Source organism: Podarcis vaucheri (genome assembly GCF_965113315.1).
Source record: "Podarcis vaucheri genome assembly, chromosome: 7".
In the NCBI taxonomy this organism is placed as follows: Eukaryota; Metazoa; Chordata; class Lepidosauria; order Squamata; family Lacertidae; genus Podarcis; species Podarcis vaucheri.
The window spans coordinates 6050005-6068641 of NC_138765.1; the positions used below are offsets into that span (position 1 = coordinate 6050005).

At 50.9% G+C, this 18637-nt stretch overlaps 2 protein-coding genes across 2 annotated transcripts; both read right to left on the reverse strand.

Moving 5' to 3' along the window:
- Positions 1–1464: 1464 nt before the first annotated feature.
- Positions 1465–7825, reverse strand: MIA (MIA SH3 domain containing). The gene is made up of 4 exons (XM_082231417.1): positions 7447–7825; positions 3897–4030; positions 2694–2804; positions 1465–1748 (listed from the first exon to the last, which is right to left on the reverse strand). The coding sequence occupies exons 1-4, from the start codon at positions 7577–7579 to the stop codon at positions 1725–1727; spliced, it is 402 nt and encodes a 133-aa protein (XP_082087543.1). The 5' UTR covers positions 7580–7825; the 3' UTR covers positions 1465–1724.
- Positions 7826–10061: 2236 nt separating this feature from the next.
- On the reverse strand, positions 10062–18491 carry SNRPA (small nuclear ribonucleoprotein polypeptide A). The gene is made up of 7 exons (XM_082231329.1): positions 18342–18491; positions 16666–16767; positions 14337–14509; positions 12949–13125; positions 11429–11602; positions 11092–11180; positions 10062–10609 (listed from the first exon to the last, which is right to left on the reverse strand). The coding sequence occupies exons 2-7, from the start codon at positions 16736–16738 to the stop codon at positions 10450–10452; spliced, it is 846 nt and encodes a 281-aa protein (XP_082087455.1). The 5' UTR covers positions 16739–16767; positions 18342–18491; the 3' UTR covers positions 10062–10449.
- Positions 18492–18637: the final 146 nt, after the last annotated feature.

The window sequence follows — 18637 nt, forward strand, 5'->3', positions numbered from 1 at the left end:
AACAGAAACCGTGCTCCGGCGGCGCAGTGGCAGCAGGAGGCCCCATTAGCTAAAGTGGTGCTTCAGGTTAAGAACAGTTTTGGGTTAAGAACGGACCTATGGAACGAATTAAGTACTTAACCCAAGGTACCACTGTATATGGACCTTATGCATAAGCTGATTAGAAAATGAACTGATCCACTGGGTCTTCTAAAGGGATGCGGGTGGCACTGTAGGTTAAACCACAGAGCCTAGGACTTGCTGATCAGAAGGTCGGTGGTTCGAATCCCCACGACGGGGTGAGCTCCCCTTGCTCGGTCCATGCTCCTGCCAACCTAGCAGTTTGAAAGCATGTCAAAGTGCAAGTAGATAAATAGGTACCGCTCCGGCGGGAAGGTAAATAGTGTTTCCGTGCGCTGCTCTGGTTCCCCAGAAGCGGCTTAGTCATGCTGGCCACATGACCCGGAAGCTGTACGCTGGCTCCCTCAGCCAATAAAGCGAGATGAGCACTGCAACCCCAGATTCGTCCGTGACTGGACCTAGTGGTCAGGGATCCCTTTACCTTTACCTTACTGGGTCTTCTACTTTTTCCGTTGAACTTTGAGTTACTTCTGTTGAAACCTACAATTCAATACAATGAATAGTATACATTATTTTTTCAAACGTACAGCCGGTTACGTCTTGTGTGTTTACTGAATATGTTTCACGTAAGCAGAGGTTTGTTGTTGTTTTGTTTTGGGAAAGCAGCAATTAGGATCCGAGAACAGGAGCAAGTGGGGTTCAGAAGCCCTCTGGCAGCCAACCTTGCTGCTATGTTAACCCTTGGAACTCCCTCCCCCAGGAGGCAGCAAAGGGCCACCAACTTGGATGGCTTTAGAAGAGGATGAGACAAATTCACAGAGGATGAGAGGGCTAGGGATGGCGACTAGCCAGGATTGCTATTCTTCAGAGGCAGCCAGGCTTCTGAACCCCCGTGGCTGGAAACGGCAAGAGGGGAGAATATTGGTCCTGTGTTCGAATCCTGACTGCTGGTTTCCCATAATAGGCTGCTGGCCTAGAAGTCCCACTGGCCGGACCCAGCAGGCTTTTCTTGTGCTCTCCGGTTCTCAAGATCAAAAATAGGCCTAGGATTAAATTAAGTTATAATTAAATAAATGGGATTTAGAATGTTAAGAAAAGTGAATAAGATGGACTATAATTGGAAATTGTTTTAGTTTAATAATGATATTGGAAAGCTGTTACTTTTACTTACAAGGAAACTCAGAAGAGAGGGATTTGAGGAAGTCAACCAAGATGTTTAAAAGGTTGGATTTGTGAAGAATTAAGTTTGTTGTTATTGTTTATCTGTTTATTCTTCCTCCCCCCCCTTTTCTTTCTTTCTTCTTTCTTCTTTTTCTGTTTTTGTGTATCATTTTGCTTTGTGGTTCGTGTTATCCCTGTGGAAAATCTAATAAAAAATAATAACAAATAAATAAAATATTTCAGTACGGTTTTTGCTCAGAAAGCACTTTATTTCAAGGGCGCAAGGGGTCAGTTGTGTCAATTGCAGCTCTCATCTTCATCTACACCTGGGGGGCAGATGCAGGATGCGCCCCCCCCCCTTGCAAGGCCCACGTAGGAAAACAGCAGCATCTAGAGAGAACTAGGCAGAGAAGGCGTGAGACTCCCAGGCAGCCTCCCCTGCAAGGCTGGCACGGTCTCCGGGATCGAGAGCTGGGGCGTCACCCCAATCCGGTCTGCTTGACTCACTGGCAGTAGAAGTCCCATTTCTGAAAGAAAGGAAGGTTGCTCCTCCTAGGCAGGGAACCCCAAAATGCAAATCTCCCAACCTGCCCCACTTGGTAGGGGGCTGCTCTCCCCGCCCGACGGCACATGCTTTTTGCATCTTGTGGCCCAGTGGACAAGGAGAGGAGGCAGGGAAAGGGTTCAGGGATGGAATAATAATAATCTGGCTGAGTTTCCCCAGCCACTCTGGGTGGCTCCCAATCGAGTTTTAAAAAGAATACAGCATTATATATTAAAAACTTCCCTAAACAGGGCTGCCTTCAGATATCTTTTAAAAATAGGATAGCTGCTTATTTCCTTTACATCTGGTGGGAGGGCGTTCCACAGGGCGGGCGCCACCACTGAGAAGGCCCTGTGTCTGGTTCCCTGTAACCTTACTTCTTGCAATGAGGGAACCGCCAGAAGGCCCTCGGAGCTGGACCTCAGCATCCGGGCTGAACGATGGGGGTGGAGACGCTCCTTCAGGTATACAGGACCGAGGCCGTTTAGGGCTTGAAAGGTCAGCACCAACACTTTGAATTGTGCTCGGAAACGTACTGGGAGCCAATGCAGATCTCTCAGGACCGGTGTTATGTGGTCCCAGCGGCCACTCCCAGTCACCAGTATAGCTGCCGCATTCTGGATTAGTTGTAGTTTCTGGGTCACCTTCAAAGGTAGCCCCACGTAAAGCACATGGCAGTAGTCCAATCGAGAGATAACTAGAGCATGCACCACTCTGGCAAGACAGTCTGTGGGCAGGTAGGGTCTCATCCTGCATACCAGATGGAGCTGGTTGACAGCTGCCCGGGACACAGAATTGACCTGCGCCTCCATGGACAGCTGAGTCCAGAATGACTCCCAGGCTGTGCACCTGTTCCTTCATGGAAAAGGGGGAACTCTCCCCACCGTGCCCCCTCCCACCGCCACCCCCCAAGTCACCCCAAACTTACGTCAGTGTTCACTTCCACCTTGCCTGGCTTCAGGTACTGGTTCTCCTGGACGACGGAGCTGGGGAAGTAGCCCAGGCGAGCTGGCTGCTCCCCATAATAGTCTCCTTGCACCTGCGCCAAAAAAAAAAAGGGGGATGGAGCAGGACACACCTGGGTCTGTTTTCCCAATAGAAGGGGCTCCCTCTGCTGGCTATTGTGGGAAGTGCCACCTTCATGCGATTTAATGATTTGCTTTTTCATCAAATTTATACAACACTTGATTAAACAACAACACCAGAAATCGGCTTGCAAAACAATAAGATTATTGTTGTTGATTTCCCTTAGTGATAACTTAAGGCTGCTGAACACATTAAAGAATAACAATAGGCTTAGTAAAGGTAAAGGGGACCCCTGACCATTAGGTCCAGTCGCGGCCGACTCTGGGGTTGCGGCGCTCATCTCGCTTTACTGGCCGAGAGAGCCGGCGTACAGCTTCCGGGTCATGTGGCCAGCATGACTAAGCCGCTTCTGGCGAACCAGAGCAGCGCACAGAAACGCCGTTTACCTTCCTGCTGGAGTGGTACCTATTTATCTACTTGCACTTTGACGTGCTTTCGGACTGCTAGGTTGGCAGGAGCAGGGACCAAGCAACGGGAGCTCACCCCGTCGCGGGGATTCGAACCGCCGACCTTCTGATCAGCAAGTCCTGGGCTCTGTGGTTTAACCCACAGTGCCACCCACATCCCAACAATAGACTTAATAGCAAATTTAAACTTGCAGCCGCTTTCTAAACCACCTAGACAGGCCTGTCTAAACAAAATGATGTTATTAGCAGGGGACCCAAAAGCCACTAAAAGTTCCAAAGGCCACTAAAAGTTTGGAACAGGTAAACACCTTTACCTTACAATTTAAAACACCTTTACCTTACAATTTAACTGCCTACTCTGAGATCATCCCCTACTAATTATTGCCCCTGTTTCGGAGGCAGGAACACAACCAGCTTCTCTACAGAGTCCCATCACATGGAGAAGGCCCAGGAAGGACACAGCCAGGGGCAGGAGCAGGATCCGAACCCAGGGCAATGGCTATGGGGACCCAGGAGCTGGGACAACGCAGGTCGTGCTCACTGCTTCCCAGTTTTCAGGGTTCCCGGTGGCCATCTAGCCCAACCCCCTGACACGCCGCGATGTGACGGCCAACTGGCGCCCCCTGGCAGCTACTCACACTGCCTCCCCAGAAGAGTCGACCACGGCCCTTCAGCTTGGAGAAGACGTAGACCACTTGGCCCCTCTGGATGTGGATGAAGCGGCAATCGGGCGCAATGTAGTCGTGTAGAGCAACTGCGATGGAGATGGGATCTGCGATGGGAGGGGGGAGTTCAGCACAGGGGGCCGCCTGAAATCCCACCATCCCAAAGGAACATGGCGCCCACGTGATGCGACTGGGGAAGGGTTGTCCTCTCCTTCCCCCCAACAAAGCCATGCCCACATCAGAGCATCTGTACCCCTCTCTTCAGGCATAGCTGTCAACCGTCCCTTATTTGGCGGGAAAGTCCCTTACAGTGGTGCCTCGCAAGACGAAAAGAATCCGTTCTGTGATTCTCTTCGTCTAGCGGTTTTTCCATCTTGCAAAGCAAGCCCATTGATGGATTAGCGCTATTAGCGGCTATTAGCAGCTTATCTGCTGATCGGATCAGCTGATAAGCGGCTTAGCGGCTTAGAAAAGGGGGGGAGGGGAAAAAACCAGCAGGAACTCACAATACATTTTCGTCTTGCGAAGCAAGCCCATAGGAAATTCATTTTGTGAAGCACCTCCAAAACGGAAAACTCTTTAGTCTAGCGAGTTTTCCGTCTTGCGAGGCATTCGTCTTGCGGGGCGCCACTGTATCCCAGCGCCGTATCCCGCTGCTGTCCCTTACTGCTGTCCCTTAAATTTCCCGGGTTTCATGCTCGTCCGGCTCGGGAGGGAAGCAGTGGCTCGGGGTCCTCCGCCGCGCGAGAGAGCGTGAACTAGCGCTGTCATCCTGGTGTGAGGAGTTCCATCAGCCCTTCCCCGCCTGAGAGAGACTCTCGCCCATGCTGCCTGCGAGCCCGGAGGCGGCAGCGGTGGTGGCAGCTGAGGAGGCGGCCCAAGGGGGGAGGAAGAGGAGGGGATGGGGAGGGATGCAGAAGGGTGGTGCTTCAGCAGCCGCAGCGGCGCCGCAACCGCCTCATGCCGGATTGACAGCATCTGTCAATCCTACCAATGTATGTAACTCTTTAAAAATAGCAAAATCCCTTATTTTGGCTGCTGATCCCTTATTTTCGAGGCTGCTGGTCCCTTATTTTCAAATCTGTAAACTGACAGCTATGTCTTCAGGCAAAGAGGCTCCCAGGGCGGCAGCTTGCCCAGAATCACAACAAGACAGTCTCTGCCCCACAGGCTTACAATGTATATTAAAAAAAACACCACGGCACGCAAGGAAATAAGAACCGCGAGGGAAGAGGAAAACCAAAGCTCAGGAGCTATTTTTTAAAGTTGGAATGTGAAATCGAAGGATGGAATCCTTTGCAACTGGAGGAAGCGGGAAGTCGCAAGACTCTCCCCTCATTGCTTTGGAAAGCTCTCTGTCCCAAGGGAAGGGAAGCATCCTCACTCTTCCTAGGAAGTCAAGAGTTTGAAGAAGATTTTTGGGAAATAATATATAATGAAATGAAAAAAATGTTTAGATACTCATTTAGGAAAACACCAGAAGGTTTTCTATTGGGAATAGTACCAGGAAGCCTAAAGGAAGAAGATAAGACCTTATATTTATACGCAACAGTAGCAGCAAGGCTATTGATTGCGAAAAACTGGAAAAGTGGTATAATACCGACAAAAACAGAGGGGCTTGCCAAATTATTGGAGTATTACAATAGATCCAAAACAATGGAAGAAATTGGAAGGATTTCAAAAGAAAAGATAGATAGGGACTGGAAGGTGTTTAAAAGATACTTGCAAAATCATATCGAAAAATCAGAACTCCTATTAGAATAAACAAGTTCCGTTTCAAATACTGAAATATCAAATAAGATGGAAAACAATGTCTAATAGAAAAAGAAGTATGAAATTAGGGTAAAGGTGTGTGAAAGAAAGTAATAGAAGTGGAAAGAAATTGTAATTGAGTAGATTGGAAGTCAAACACTAAGGTAGGGTGAAGAGTTGGTGGATGGTGATGGGGAAAGGAACTATTTGTGGGATTGAGTGTAAGTATGTTTGAACATTTTTAAGGATTGTATGAAATGTATGTTTGTATGATTGTATATGTGTATTAATGATGAATTTAAATTAATTAAATAAATAAATAAAGGAATTTGAATCCGAATTCAGCCAGGGTCAAACTTCCTGGGTGACGTTGGGCTGCTCCGTGTCTCACAGCCGAACCTGCCCTAAAGAGGTGGAGAACTATTGTTAGCCACTGTGAGCTCCTTGGGATAGAAATGGAGTGATTTGTCCAGGCTTTTTGGCCAGTGGAAGTTTTCAACGCAGCTGGTTTTAACCCCACGCTCCAAAGTGCCATTTAGAGTTGTCTTTACGTAATCTTGTTACACTGCTCCCTTTGGGGAGGAAGGATCATAAAACCATTCTCTGGCCTCTGCTTAAAAAGCCCCAACAAAGGAGAGTCGACCGCCTTGCGAGGTTGTCTGTTCTGCTCTTGAACAGCGTACTCTCAGAAAGTCCCCCCTGGTGCTTGGTAGGAAACATGCAGGACGCATTAGAGAAAAATAATTTCTGACATTTCTTAAGGACCGGGTACTTTTTGCATGAAAGATACAACAAACTTGTAACAAATGCATTTGAAGATTGAAAAAATATTGGGTTTATAGAAGATAGAGTGGTTGAATGTTAATGAATGAAGACTATATTTTGCTGCAGAACAGAGAACCAGACGTCTTTTTATCTTTATTATTTTCCTCTTCTTTTGCTTTCTTTTCTTTTTTCCTTTCTGCCTCTGTTCTTTCCCAATTAAAGATCTGTCTTATTTCAGTGCCTTATAAAAAGAAACCTTCTAATGTGTATGAATTTTTATATATCTTTGAATAAGCATCAAGTAACATTTTTTTAAATGGAAACACAGAGGACAGGACGACAGCACCCTTTTCCTCATTGCTGGCCCCCCAATGACTGCTATGCAAGAGGCAGCCTTCGTATTAAGGGAGAGGAACAAAAATTATTTCTGTATCCCTTGCACTTTTATAAAGAAGCCCAACACACTGTCCGCTCCCAGATAAGAGAAGGTATTCTGGACCCCAATGGTTTATCCTTTTTCCAGTTCTTCAAATACCTGCTGGGTCAGGTCAAAAGGGGCTTCCCTAGTGGCCAACCGGATGAAGAAGAGTTTGGATATCCCGCCTTTCACTCCCCTTCAGGAGTCTCAAAGCGGCTAACATTCTCCTTTCCCTTCCTCCCCCACAACAAACACTCTGTGAGGTGAGTGGGGTTGAGAGACTTCAGAGAAGTGTGACTGGCCCAAGGTCACCCAGCAGCTGCATGTGGAGGAGCGGAGACGCGAACCCGGTTCTCCAGATTACGAGACTACCACTCTTAACCACTACACCACACTGGCTCTCCACTGTTTGTGGAGAAACAGCAATCAGGATTCGAACCCTCTCCCCTCCTGCGTTTTCCTGTTCCAAACTTCTGGCTCCTGGGAATGAATTGTGGGGCACCCTTTCCCCCATCTCGCTGAGCTTCCTAGAGGACCTCTTCCTCCCCACCCCCCAATCTTCCACAACAAAGAGGCGAGGGGACTCACGGTCGCATTCGGCGTCGGCACACAGCTTCTTGTCCGCAAGCTTGCCCATCTGCTGCCCGCCCGACGCGAGTCCCCAAAGGGCCCCGAGGAGTAGAAGGGAGGCCCCGAGGGTGCCCCAAGAAGGACCCCCCATTTCTGCAGACTGGCCGGACACACAGCCTCAAAGGCTTCTCTGATGCAAAAACTGTTCAGCCTCCCAGACGGGACGAGATGTTGTTTGTAGCCTGTCTAGGTTTGCCCAGGCGGCATCGTTGGCCGAAGCCTGCCAGCCCCGCCCTCTCCCCTGCTGGCTGAGCTACCCTGATGTCATGGAACGTCCACCAACGCTCCAGTTTCTCAGGAGTAAGGACCCAGCCCCCGGAGATGGAAGGGGATGTTGCAGGAACACCTACATAACTCAGATCTTCACACTGCCTTCCCCTTCTCCCAGATTTCACAAGCCTGACACACAGCAGGACAAAAACTCTGAATCTAATTTTCTGCCAGCTGCGCAACTTTGTAAGGCTTCAAATAAACACAGCAAATGGATCCGATCTGGGTCTGCTGCCTGGCTAAACAGGAAGCAGACGGCAGAACAGGCCAGCCCTGGAAGAAAAGGGCTCCCTGTCCACACACAGAGTACCTTGTGTGCTGCCCTCCTTTCTCGGGAGGGCAGGAAAAGGAGCAAAACAGGGCCTGGAAGGGAGCCAGGGAGCCAGGGTTCAGCCGCCCAGGACAGAGGACTACACAACAGCTATTAACAAGACAAGGCAAGGGATCAGTTGGCTACGGAGTCTCTGTCCTGTAGGGTGCAGCAAGAGTTACGCCAGATTTATTTATTTTATCCAGAAATTACAGAAAGCATAGCTGCTCAGGTCGACCAAGGAAGGCACCCATACAAAACCAACTTTAGAAGGAAACTTGTTCACTATGAGTTTCTGCTGAACTTGTCCCAACTCCCCCAAACAAAATGCATTCTCTCCCCGGGGCATAAGGAGCACTTGATGCAGACCGAGGCAGGGCCATGCTTGCTGAGAAACCACAAGCATGGCGTAGAGAGGGAACCCTAAGATTAAGCCCCACTACCCCAGTGTGCCCCCACCTTCCCACGGATGCCCGCAGCTGGCTATCAAAACTCACATCAGCTTCTTGGCCAGTTCAAAAGCCCACCAGCCTCAGCTCCCTGGAGCTGAAGAGTGAGACCCCCGAGGCTTCTGTTTGGCACTCGCAAGGCAAGAGCAAAAGGAAGCTGGTGTGTTGGGTTAGGGCAGGGGTCTGCAACCTTTAAGACAAAAAGAGCCACTTGGACCCGTTTCCGAAGGGGGAAAAAAACTGGGAGCCGCAAAATTCGTCATTATAAAAATAACTTTTTTGTCACTTTTTTTTATTATTTCTTCGTTTGACCCCTCAGAATTACTCCTCCTCATAGAAATAAACGTTAAATTAACAAGTTACCTTTTTGTGTCCAGTATACCTGAAGGAGCGTCTCCACCCCCATCGTTCTACCCTGACACTGAGGTCCAGCACCGAGGGCCTTCTGGTGGTTCCCTTCCTGCGAGACGCCAAGTTACAGGGAACCAGACAGGGGGCCTTCTCAGTGGTGGTGCCCTCCCTGTGGAACGCCCTCCCATCTGATGTCAAGGAAATAAAGTACAGTACTATCTGACTTTTAGAAGACATCTGAAGGCAGCCCTGTTTCGGGAAGCTTTTAATGTTTGATGTATTATAGTATTTTAATATTCTTTTGGAAGCCGCCCAGAGTGGCTGGGGAAGCCCAGCCAGATGGGCGGGGTATAAATAAATTATTATTATTATTATTATTATTATTATTATTATTATTATTATTATTTGTGTGTGTTCTTCACTCCCCTTCAAAATAGTGACCAGCGTACATGCCCCCTTTCAATGCAGTGACCAGCGTACATGCCCCTTACAATGTAGCGGGCGGGCGGGCAGGTGACGTCGGGATGGTGCGTGACTAACGCACGCACCGCCCCCATGCGACGTCACAGCCAGTACAGCGCCCGCCACAGTGGGGAGTGTCGGGGAGCACAGTGCGCCTCCTCCCTTCGCTAGTATCTGCCCCGGAGCCGCAGCAAAGGTGTAAAAGAGCCACATGCGGCTCTGGAGCCGCGGGTTGCAGACCCCTGGGTTAGGGTGTGGGACCCCAACCTGGAAGATCAGGGTTCAAATGCCTCACTTGGCCAGGAAATTCACTGGACGACCTCGGGCCACTCTCGGACTACCCTCCCTCGCAGGGCTGTTGTGGGGATTGAATGTGGAGGGAGGAGAATGATGTCTATGCCACCTTTGCTCCATGGAGAAAAAACTGGGTTGTGATTGCAATAAATAAGACAGCAGCCCCATCCTGACTGCTGGAGAAGAGTTCGTATGCCTACAAAGATACAGGTGAGGATGCGCCAGGAGGTTTCAGAACACCCACATAGCTATTTGCCCATGACATGTTAAGAATCTCCTCTAAGCTTCTGTAACTAACTTTGGTCTGTTTGGGAGGACAGGCCAGTAATAGTCAGTGCGCTCTTTGCAAGGCTGATTATGTGTGGAAATACGGTGTGCAGCCCCCTCCAAAGAAGACGACCCGGAAGTCTCCAGTTAATAAGAGCCAAAGTCCAAGGTGAAAAATAAACCGGTGGTTGTTTTATTGCAAAACAGAAAAGCTCCAGGTGCAATGTCTGGCCGTCAGACCCTGGGTACAATGCTTTTGCAAGGAGTCGGCTACTATCCCCAGCTGCCTGTGTACATACGTACACACACACACACACACACACACACACTTCCAAGTCCCCAAGAGTAGCAGGGGGCAGCTTGTCTGGGTCTCTCGTCTCAGGAAAACAGCAAGATCTGGCTGCCCTTTTGTACTGCTGGGCTCCCTCTCACTCTCACGCACACACACCACTTACCTCGCAGAACAGAACAGAACAACAGCCCCGCCCCCCAAAAAACCATTTCACAGGCACTAACTAGAAAGGGCAGCGGGAGAGTTGCCCAGGGACAGCAGAGGCATCACTTCTTAGCAAAGGAGATCTTCATGGCGTTGTTCTGCGTGATCTTGAATCCCTGGAGAGCGTCACGGGCGGCTCCAGCCTGAACCTCGTTGTCAAACTCCACAAAGGCGATGTCGTGGCGCCCGGGAACCAGACGCACTTCCTTGAAGCCTGGGAACCTGGGGGGGGGGGAGCAAGAGGAGATGAAGGCTTCGCCCCAACACGGGAACCAGAGGGTGGAAAGTAGAGAGAAAGGGGGGCAACTTGGGAATGGAAGACCAGGACGGACCCCGGTCCAAGGGCAAAGATGGAGGGGGGGGGGAAGGAATGATGAGATGGAGATGGGAACTGGAGTGTTGCTCAGGGGCCTGGGGAAATGATTTTTTTTGGGGGGGGGGATATGTCGGCATGGTGGGCAGGAAGGAATTCTGGCTCAGCAGCAGAGCTTTTGTGGGTTCCCCAGCGACTGCTGCTTTAACCAACCAAAGCTCTCTTAACACAACTGGTGTGGTTAACTGAAGAAGACCCACAACATAACTGTCACAACCACCGAGCAAGCCTTCCCCTGGCGGCCCCAGCTTTGCCTTCCCCAGAGAGCACCGCAGATCGGAAACTTCCCGTCTGCCCCTCCTAGTGGCAAGAAACACAGCCAGGTACTTACTGATTGAAAAGCATGGAGAGCATCAATTCGTTCGTCTCTTCCGGCAAGTTGGTGAGGAACAAGATGTGATTCGGAGGATTCTCTGACAGCTGCAAACAGGCAGAAAGATCCAGGCATGATGAAAACTCTGAAGACACCCTGAGCCCTCAGGGCAGGGGAGGCAGGTTGCCCCCCACCCAACGCAAGCGTGGCTAGGCCTTTCTTGCCAATGCCCCGCTCTGCTCCCATCTCACCCACAACTTCACAGGCCCGCCATCTTGCCTGATCGCGGATCAGCACCAGACCCACCAAACCAGTGGCTTCTGCCCCGCCCCGCCCTCTCCCCATCCCCACTCACCGGCTGGGCTGGAGCCATCTGGCCAGGCAGCATCTGTTGCGGTGGCATCGCCCCCGGGGGGATGGAGCCAGGTGCCATGCCTGGGGGAGGCATCATTCCCGGAGGGGGCATGTAGGGCGGCTGGCCTGGAATGTGGTGCATCATACGAGGCGCCTGGTTCATGGGTGGCATGCCCTACAGAGGCAGAGAGAGAAAACACACGTGTGACAAACTGCAAATACAGTGGTGCCTTGCAAGACGAAAAGAATCCGTTCTGTGATTCTCTTCGTCTAGCGGGTTTTTCGTCTTGCGAAGCAAGCCCATTGACGGATTAGCGGCTTTTAGCAGCTTATCTGCTGATCAGATCAGCTGATAAGCGGCTTAGAAAAAGGGGGGGGGGAGGAAAAAAACCCAGCAGGAACTCGCAAGACATTGCCGTCTTGCGAAGCAAGCCCATAGGAAATTCGTTTTGCGAAGCACCTCCAAAACGGAAAACTCTTTCGTCTAGCAAGTTTTCCGTCTTGCGAGGCATTAGTCTTGCAGGGCACCACTGTACTCTGGGGCCAAAATAAAGGCTTCCCAGAAGCCCCCTTTCTGCTCGGCTCAACCCACTAAAGGGACGGAGGGAGCAGAAGGGATTCAAAGCGTTGGTGCTGACCTTTCAAGCCCTAAGCGGCCTCGGTCCAGTACAGTGGTACCACGGGTTAAGTACTTAATTCGTTCCAGGGGTCCGTCCTGAACCTGAAACTGTTCTTAACCTGAAGCACCACTTTAGCTAATGGGGCTTCCCACTGCCACCGCACGATTTCTCTTCTCATCCTGAAGGAAAGTTCTTAACCCGAGGTACTATTTCTGCGTTAGCAGAGTCTGTAACCTGAAGCGTCTGTAACCTGAGGTGCCACTGTATACCTGAAGGAGCGTCTCCACCCCCATCGTTCTGCCCGGATGCTGAGGTCCAGAGTCGAGGGCCTTCTGGCGGTTCCCTCGCTGCGAGAAGCCAAGTTGCAGGGAACCAGGCAGAAGGCCTTTTCGGTAGTGGCACCCGCCCTGTGGAATGCTCTCCCACCAGATGTCAAAGAGAACAACTACCAGACTTTTAGAAGACATCTGAAGGCAGCCCTGTTCAGGGAAGCTTTTAATGTTTAATAGGTTTTTGTATTTTAATATTCTGTTGGAAGACGCCCAGAGTGGCTGGGGAAACCCAGCCAGATGGGCGGGGTATAAATAATGAATTATTACTATTATTATCATCATCGTCGTCACAGCAGGAAGGAGGGCTAACCCAGAGGCGCAAGGTCAAACTCAGAAAGCTGCAACCAGAATCTCTTTACATTTGCAAATTGTGCTTTCTCTGAAGGATCAACGTCCCAAACTCTGCTATCAGCCCCATCACCCTATGGCAGGATAGCCCAACTAGGAAAAGGGTCTCCAAGGAGTAGACTGAAACGGGAGCAATCTAGAGAGATCATGCAAGACAGATATTACTGCCCCGTCTCAGCAGAGGGAAAGCGACTTGTGGGCACCCAGGTCCGGATACTCACCGGCACAGCGCCTTGGACGGCAGGGGCCACCGGTGCCGCTCCCCCAGGGATCTGCTTCTTGGTGGCTGGCACCTCCTGGCCTTTGGGCTTCCGTTTCTCTCGCTTGCGGTCCCGCTCCACAAACGTGCCTTTCATCTTGGCGATGATGTCAGAGTCGGACTTGGCATACTGGATTCTCTGGGGGTGGAAAGAGGAGCGCTTGGTTGGCCAGGGAGGAAAATGCACAATGCAGACACCATACAGGACCGCCTCTCCTGGTCTGCCCCGCAGAGGACCTTTAAGGTCTATGAATAAGAGGTCCCAGGCCCTAAAGATGTTAATTATCCTCCACCAGGGCCAGGGCCTTCTCAGTGATGGCTCCGACCTGGTGGAATGCTCTGTCCCCTGAGACCAGCGCCCTGCAGGATTTAACCTCCTTCCGCAGGGCCTGTAAGACAGAGCTATTTTGCCTGGCTTTCAACTTGAACTTAGCCTGATCTTTTATTCCCTTCCTTCCCTCCCTCTCCCCTTTTTTATGAAGATTACCCGCTCTGGGATCCCACAGCTAATTCTCCCCTGGTCTCCACGCTGGCCCAAGTGGGACTAATTTAGCCAGCTAGCCCTGGTGATCATCTAATGTTTATTGGATGGATTTCCCCCCTAAATTAATTTCTGAATTGATTGTTATTCACGTTTTATACTGTATTTTATGCTGTTTTTTGTTGCACCTATTGTTTTAAATCTGTTGTTATCCACCCTGAGCCCGGTTTTTGAACCAGGAAGGGCGGGGTATAAATAAAAATTCATTATTATTCTAACCAGGCCTGCCCAAACCCAAAACGCAGGGGGACCTCTGTCACGGGAATTGGGGTTGCTTGTGTGTAAACCTCTAGCTGTTCCAAACTGCTTAGGGTCGGTTGTGTCTTTCCCTGACTGAGCAACCCTTGACACTGCTGCTCAGTCGCTAGCAGAATCCGTGAGTGGGCGTCTCCTAAATTTCCTCCAGCATAAGAATTCCTTAACGGACAACCTTCGCCTCGCCTCTCTGCGCGGAAGCCTTCTGCGCAGAGTGGGCGTGCCGAGTGGTGGTCCTCCACCCTCCTCACTGACTTCACTGGAAGAGTCTCGGAGCCTCCCCTCCGAAGTGCTCTCTGCCTCTCCCTTCTTCCTGGTGTCACCTGGACTTCCTTCCCCAGATGACGTTCTTTCCCTTCCCTTACTCGTCCCCTCTCCTGCAGAGTCCGGGAGCCTCGCTTCTCCCCTCTGCTCCGATGTCAGTTCCCTGACAACCTCCAAAGGCTAAAGAGGCTGCAAGAAAACTTTCAAAGCCTCAACCTAGGTGGGCCTTTCCCTCTTCGCCAAGGAGCAAAGGGGGCGGCCTCGCCCCACATATGCAGCCCCCCACTTACCATGGGCTTGTCGTAAAAGGGGAATCCCTGCATGGAGCGCAAGGCGTTGGTGGCGCTGCTGATCTCCTTGAAGATGACAAAGGCCTGTCCCCTCATTTTCAGGCTGCGGGAGACCAGGATGTCGAGGATCTGGCCAAACTGGGAGAAAATGGCATAGAGGGATTTCTTCAGCTCTAAAGAGGGGGGGGGGGACAGATTACACACAGTTACACTTTGACCCCAGGAAACCTGTCTAAGCATCCTGGAGAATATAAAGGTCTTTCCTTGGCGCTGGAAGGATAATAAATAATAATAATAATAATAAATTTTATTTATATCCCGCCCTCCCCAGTCGAAGCCGGGCTCAGGGCGGCTAACAACAATCAAAATAGTCCAACATTCTAAAACATTCATTATAAAATTAATTAAATCAAATTAAAATCAAATTAATGGCAACCATCAAGCAAAATTTTGTGCAGATTGCCAGAGGAGGGGGTCAGGCTGCACCCTGACCAAAGGCCTGGTGGAACAGCTCTGTCTTGCAGGCCCTGCGGAAGGATGTCAGGTCCTGCAGGGCCCTAGTCTCTTGTGACAGAGCAGTCCACCAGATTGGAGCCGCGGCCGAGAAAGCCCTGGCTCTAGTTGAGGCCAACCTAACCTCTCTGTGGCCTGGGATCTTTAGGGTGTTATTATTTGCAGACCTTAAGGTCCTCCGTGGGACATACCAGGAGAGGCGGTCCCGTAGGTACGAGGGTCCTAGGCCGTATAGGGCTTTAAAGGTTAAAACCAGCACCTTAAACCTGACCTTAACCCTGAACCTGATCCGGATGGCAGAGTCGGTGCCAGACAAGCCTCCCTGGGGAGAGTCTTCTGCTGACAGGTGCACAGAAATTGCCCTCCCTATGCCTCTTGGAAGGGGGCACACAGAGGGGAGTCCGTGTGTTCCTCAAATACTTCCTGGGCTTTGCCGCACGGCAGGAGGCCAACCGAATGCAGCTACCTCCGTGTGAGGCTCATTCAAAGCGGCAGCTGCAGCTGCACCAACTTTGGCTGCTGACTTTGCCTAAGTTCAAAGGGCTGATTTTGGTTTATATAACCCTGCACAGCACGGGACCAGCAGCGGGCATTCAGCAAATAAGTTCCGTTATTTTGTTTTACAGTGGAAGCTCAGGTTACGGCAGGGATCTGTTCCGGAGGCCCCCCCACAACCCGAAAACGACGCAACAAAAAGCGTCGAGTCTGCGCACCCATGATTTAGCACTTCTGCGTGTGTGCAAATGGTGCGAACCCGGAAGCAACTTGTTCCGGTATTTCCGGGTTTGTGCAGGTTGCAAGCCGAGGGTGATACAGTGGTGCCTCGCAAGCCGAAAAGAATCCGTTCTGTGATTCTCTTCGTCTAGCGGTATTTTCATCTTGCGAAGCAAGCCCATTGACAGATTAGCGGATTAGCGCTATTAGCGGCTTATCTGCTGATCGGATCATCTCATAAGCGGCTTAGAAAAAGGGGAGGAAAAGGGAAAAAACCTGCAGGAACTCGCAAGACATTGTTGTCTTGCGAAGCAAGCCCATAGGAAATTCGTCTAGCGAAGCACCTCCAAAACGGAAAACTCTTTCGTCTAGCGAGTTTTCTGTCTTGCGAGGCATTCATCTTGCGGGGCACCACTGTATAAGTTGGAGTCAACGTAACCCGAGGCTCCACTGTACATTTTCTCGCTGAGGTCCCGCACCACAAAACACACAATGCAGATACCATACAGGACCGCCTCTCCTGGTCTGCCCCGCAGAGGACCTTAAGGGCCGTGAATAATCATAGTTTAGAGGTCCTGGGCCCTAAATAAGTTAGATTATCTTCTACCAGGGCCAGGGCCTTCTCAGTGATGGCTCCGACCTGGTGGAATGCTCTGTCCCCTGAGACCAGCGCCTGCAGGATTTAACCTCCTTTCGCAGGGCCTTTAAGACGGAGCTATTCCTCCTGGCTTTCAACTTGAACTTAGCCTGATCTTTTATTCCCCTTCCTTCCCTCCCCTTCCTCTTTTTATGAAGATGACTCGCTCTGGGACCCTACAACTAATTCTTCTAAGATAGCACAACTGCATCCGAGGTGCTGCGGTGGTCAAAAGGTCCAAACAGAATTGCAATTAAAAATGGCCAAAACAAATTACTGGAACCTGCATCCTGCCAATTTACATACTGTGATGGGCACTCACGACACTCAAACTACATCCAGTACTACAGAGGGAAGTTGGGAGCCAAAAGCACCCCAACCTTCTCTGTGCAAAATTCAGGAATTTGGGACAGTATCTGAGATGTGAGCCGGTAAGAAACAAAGGAGGACTAAACAGCCTCTCACCATCTTTCTTGATTTTCTCGTTGAGATTGTTAATGTAGATGGTGTGATTGGGCCGCGTTTCGGGGACAGCCATCACGACGACCACACTGTCAACAGCCGACTCTGGAGGGGCAAAACAAAACTTGTCAGAACAGGAAGAAACGGGACACATTTCTGAACAATAGAGACACTTATGCTAAAGTAGACACAGCTGCTGCCAAGTCTGCCCCCACCCCTCAGAAAGCATTAATGCAGACCCTCCTGAACAACGCAAAACAGCTTTCTAGTCCAGATGAAGAAGAGGAGGAGTTTGGATTTGATATCCCACTTTAACGCTACCCGAAGGAGTCTCAAAGCAGCTAACAATCTCCTTTCCCTTCCTCCCCCACAACAAACACTCTGTGAGGTGAGTGGGGCTGAGAGACTTCAGAGAAGTGTGACTGGCCCAAGGTCACCCAGCAGCTGCATGTGGAGGAGCAGGGAATCGAACCCGGGTCCCCAGATTACGAGTCGACCGCTCTTAACCACTACATCACACTGGCTCTCAGATGAGGCAGCAGTTATAGGGAAATTTGGCCCTTTCCCCTCCAATACTGTTCACTGAGTGGCTCCAAAACACAGGAAAAAGGGAGACAAGAGCCTAAGAACATCTTGGTGGATCGGGCCCAGGGCGGGGCCTGACAGGCCTCATAAAGACTGCTTCTGTGGCTGCTGCCCAGCAAGGATTGGGGTATTGTGGGAGAAGTTTCGTTGGACGTTTTTGCCGTTGTTACTGGTATTAACTTTTTGTGTCTTTATTTTAATGTGGAAATTGTTCAGTTTGGTTATGTAGCTTTTAATGTATTTTATTTTTATGACTTTTGTTGTTGTCGTTTAGTGGTGTCCGACTCTTTGTGACCCCCTGGACCAGAGCATGCCAGGCACTCCTGTCTTCCACTGCCTCCCGCAGTTTGGTCAAACTCCTATTGGTAGCTTCGAGAACACTGTCCCACCATCTCGTCCTCTGTCGTCCCCTTCTCCTTGTGCCCTCCATCTTTCCCAACATCAGGGTCTATTCCAGGGAGTCTTCTCTTCTCCTGAGGTGGCCAAAGTCTTGGAGCCTCAGCTTCAGGATCTGTCCTTCCAGTGAGCACTCAGGGCTGATTTCCTTCAGAATGGAGAGGTTTGGTCTTCTTGCAGTCCATGGGACTCTCAAGGGTCTCCTCCAGCACCAGAATTCATATTTTTTATGACTATTTTGCTATATTTGTAATTATGTAAATATTTTCATATTGTAAGCCGCCTTGAGCATTGTTTTAACTGTGGAAAGGCGGCATACAAATAAAATGGTGATGATGATTTTGTAGCCCAGCCTCCACTTCTCCCAGGGGCCCAATGCTCCAAAGAACTTGGCAATCCAGATAGACTGCCGCTGGACCTGGAGGTTCCACATTGACCCAAGTAGAGCCTGGCTGCTGGATCAGGCACAGGCCGAAAGCCCCGGATGTTAAGGCGAGCGGAGCAACAGCGAATGCCCGGGTGTCCAGCGCCGAGATGCAAGGGAAATGCCCGGATGTTGGGGCGCCTCCGCCCGCTGCCGGGATCGAAAAATGGACCGCGGGACAAAAACCGCGCTGCCGCCAGGAAGGCCCGGCCCGCCATTCGCGACTCCGCGTCGCCTCCCGCCCCGATGGCCCCCCCGTTGCCCGATGCCTCACCGATTCGACGCAGGCCCAGCGCAGGCAGCAGCCGACGAGGAGAAAGAAAGACGCCTCGTCCTTCCCGGCGCGCGGAACCAAGCCACGCCCCCCAGTTCGGACTCGCCAATCAGCAAGCCGCGTAACGGCGTTTCTTCTCTTGGGCGCCGCGCTGCCCAATCAGAGGTTGCCTGGGGGCTCCGTCTTCTCCCTCTTCCCCGCCCCCTAACGACGCGGCGGTCTCGCTTCTGCCCCCGCCCCTTTCAAACAGAAGGCGCTCCTTCCGCGTCCGCCGATAGGGCCACATGGCCTGCCAG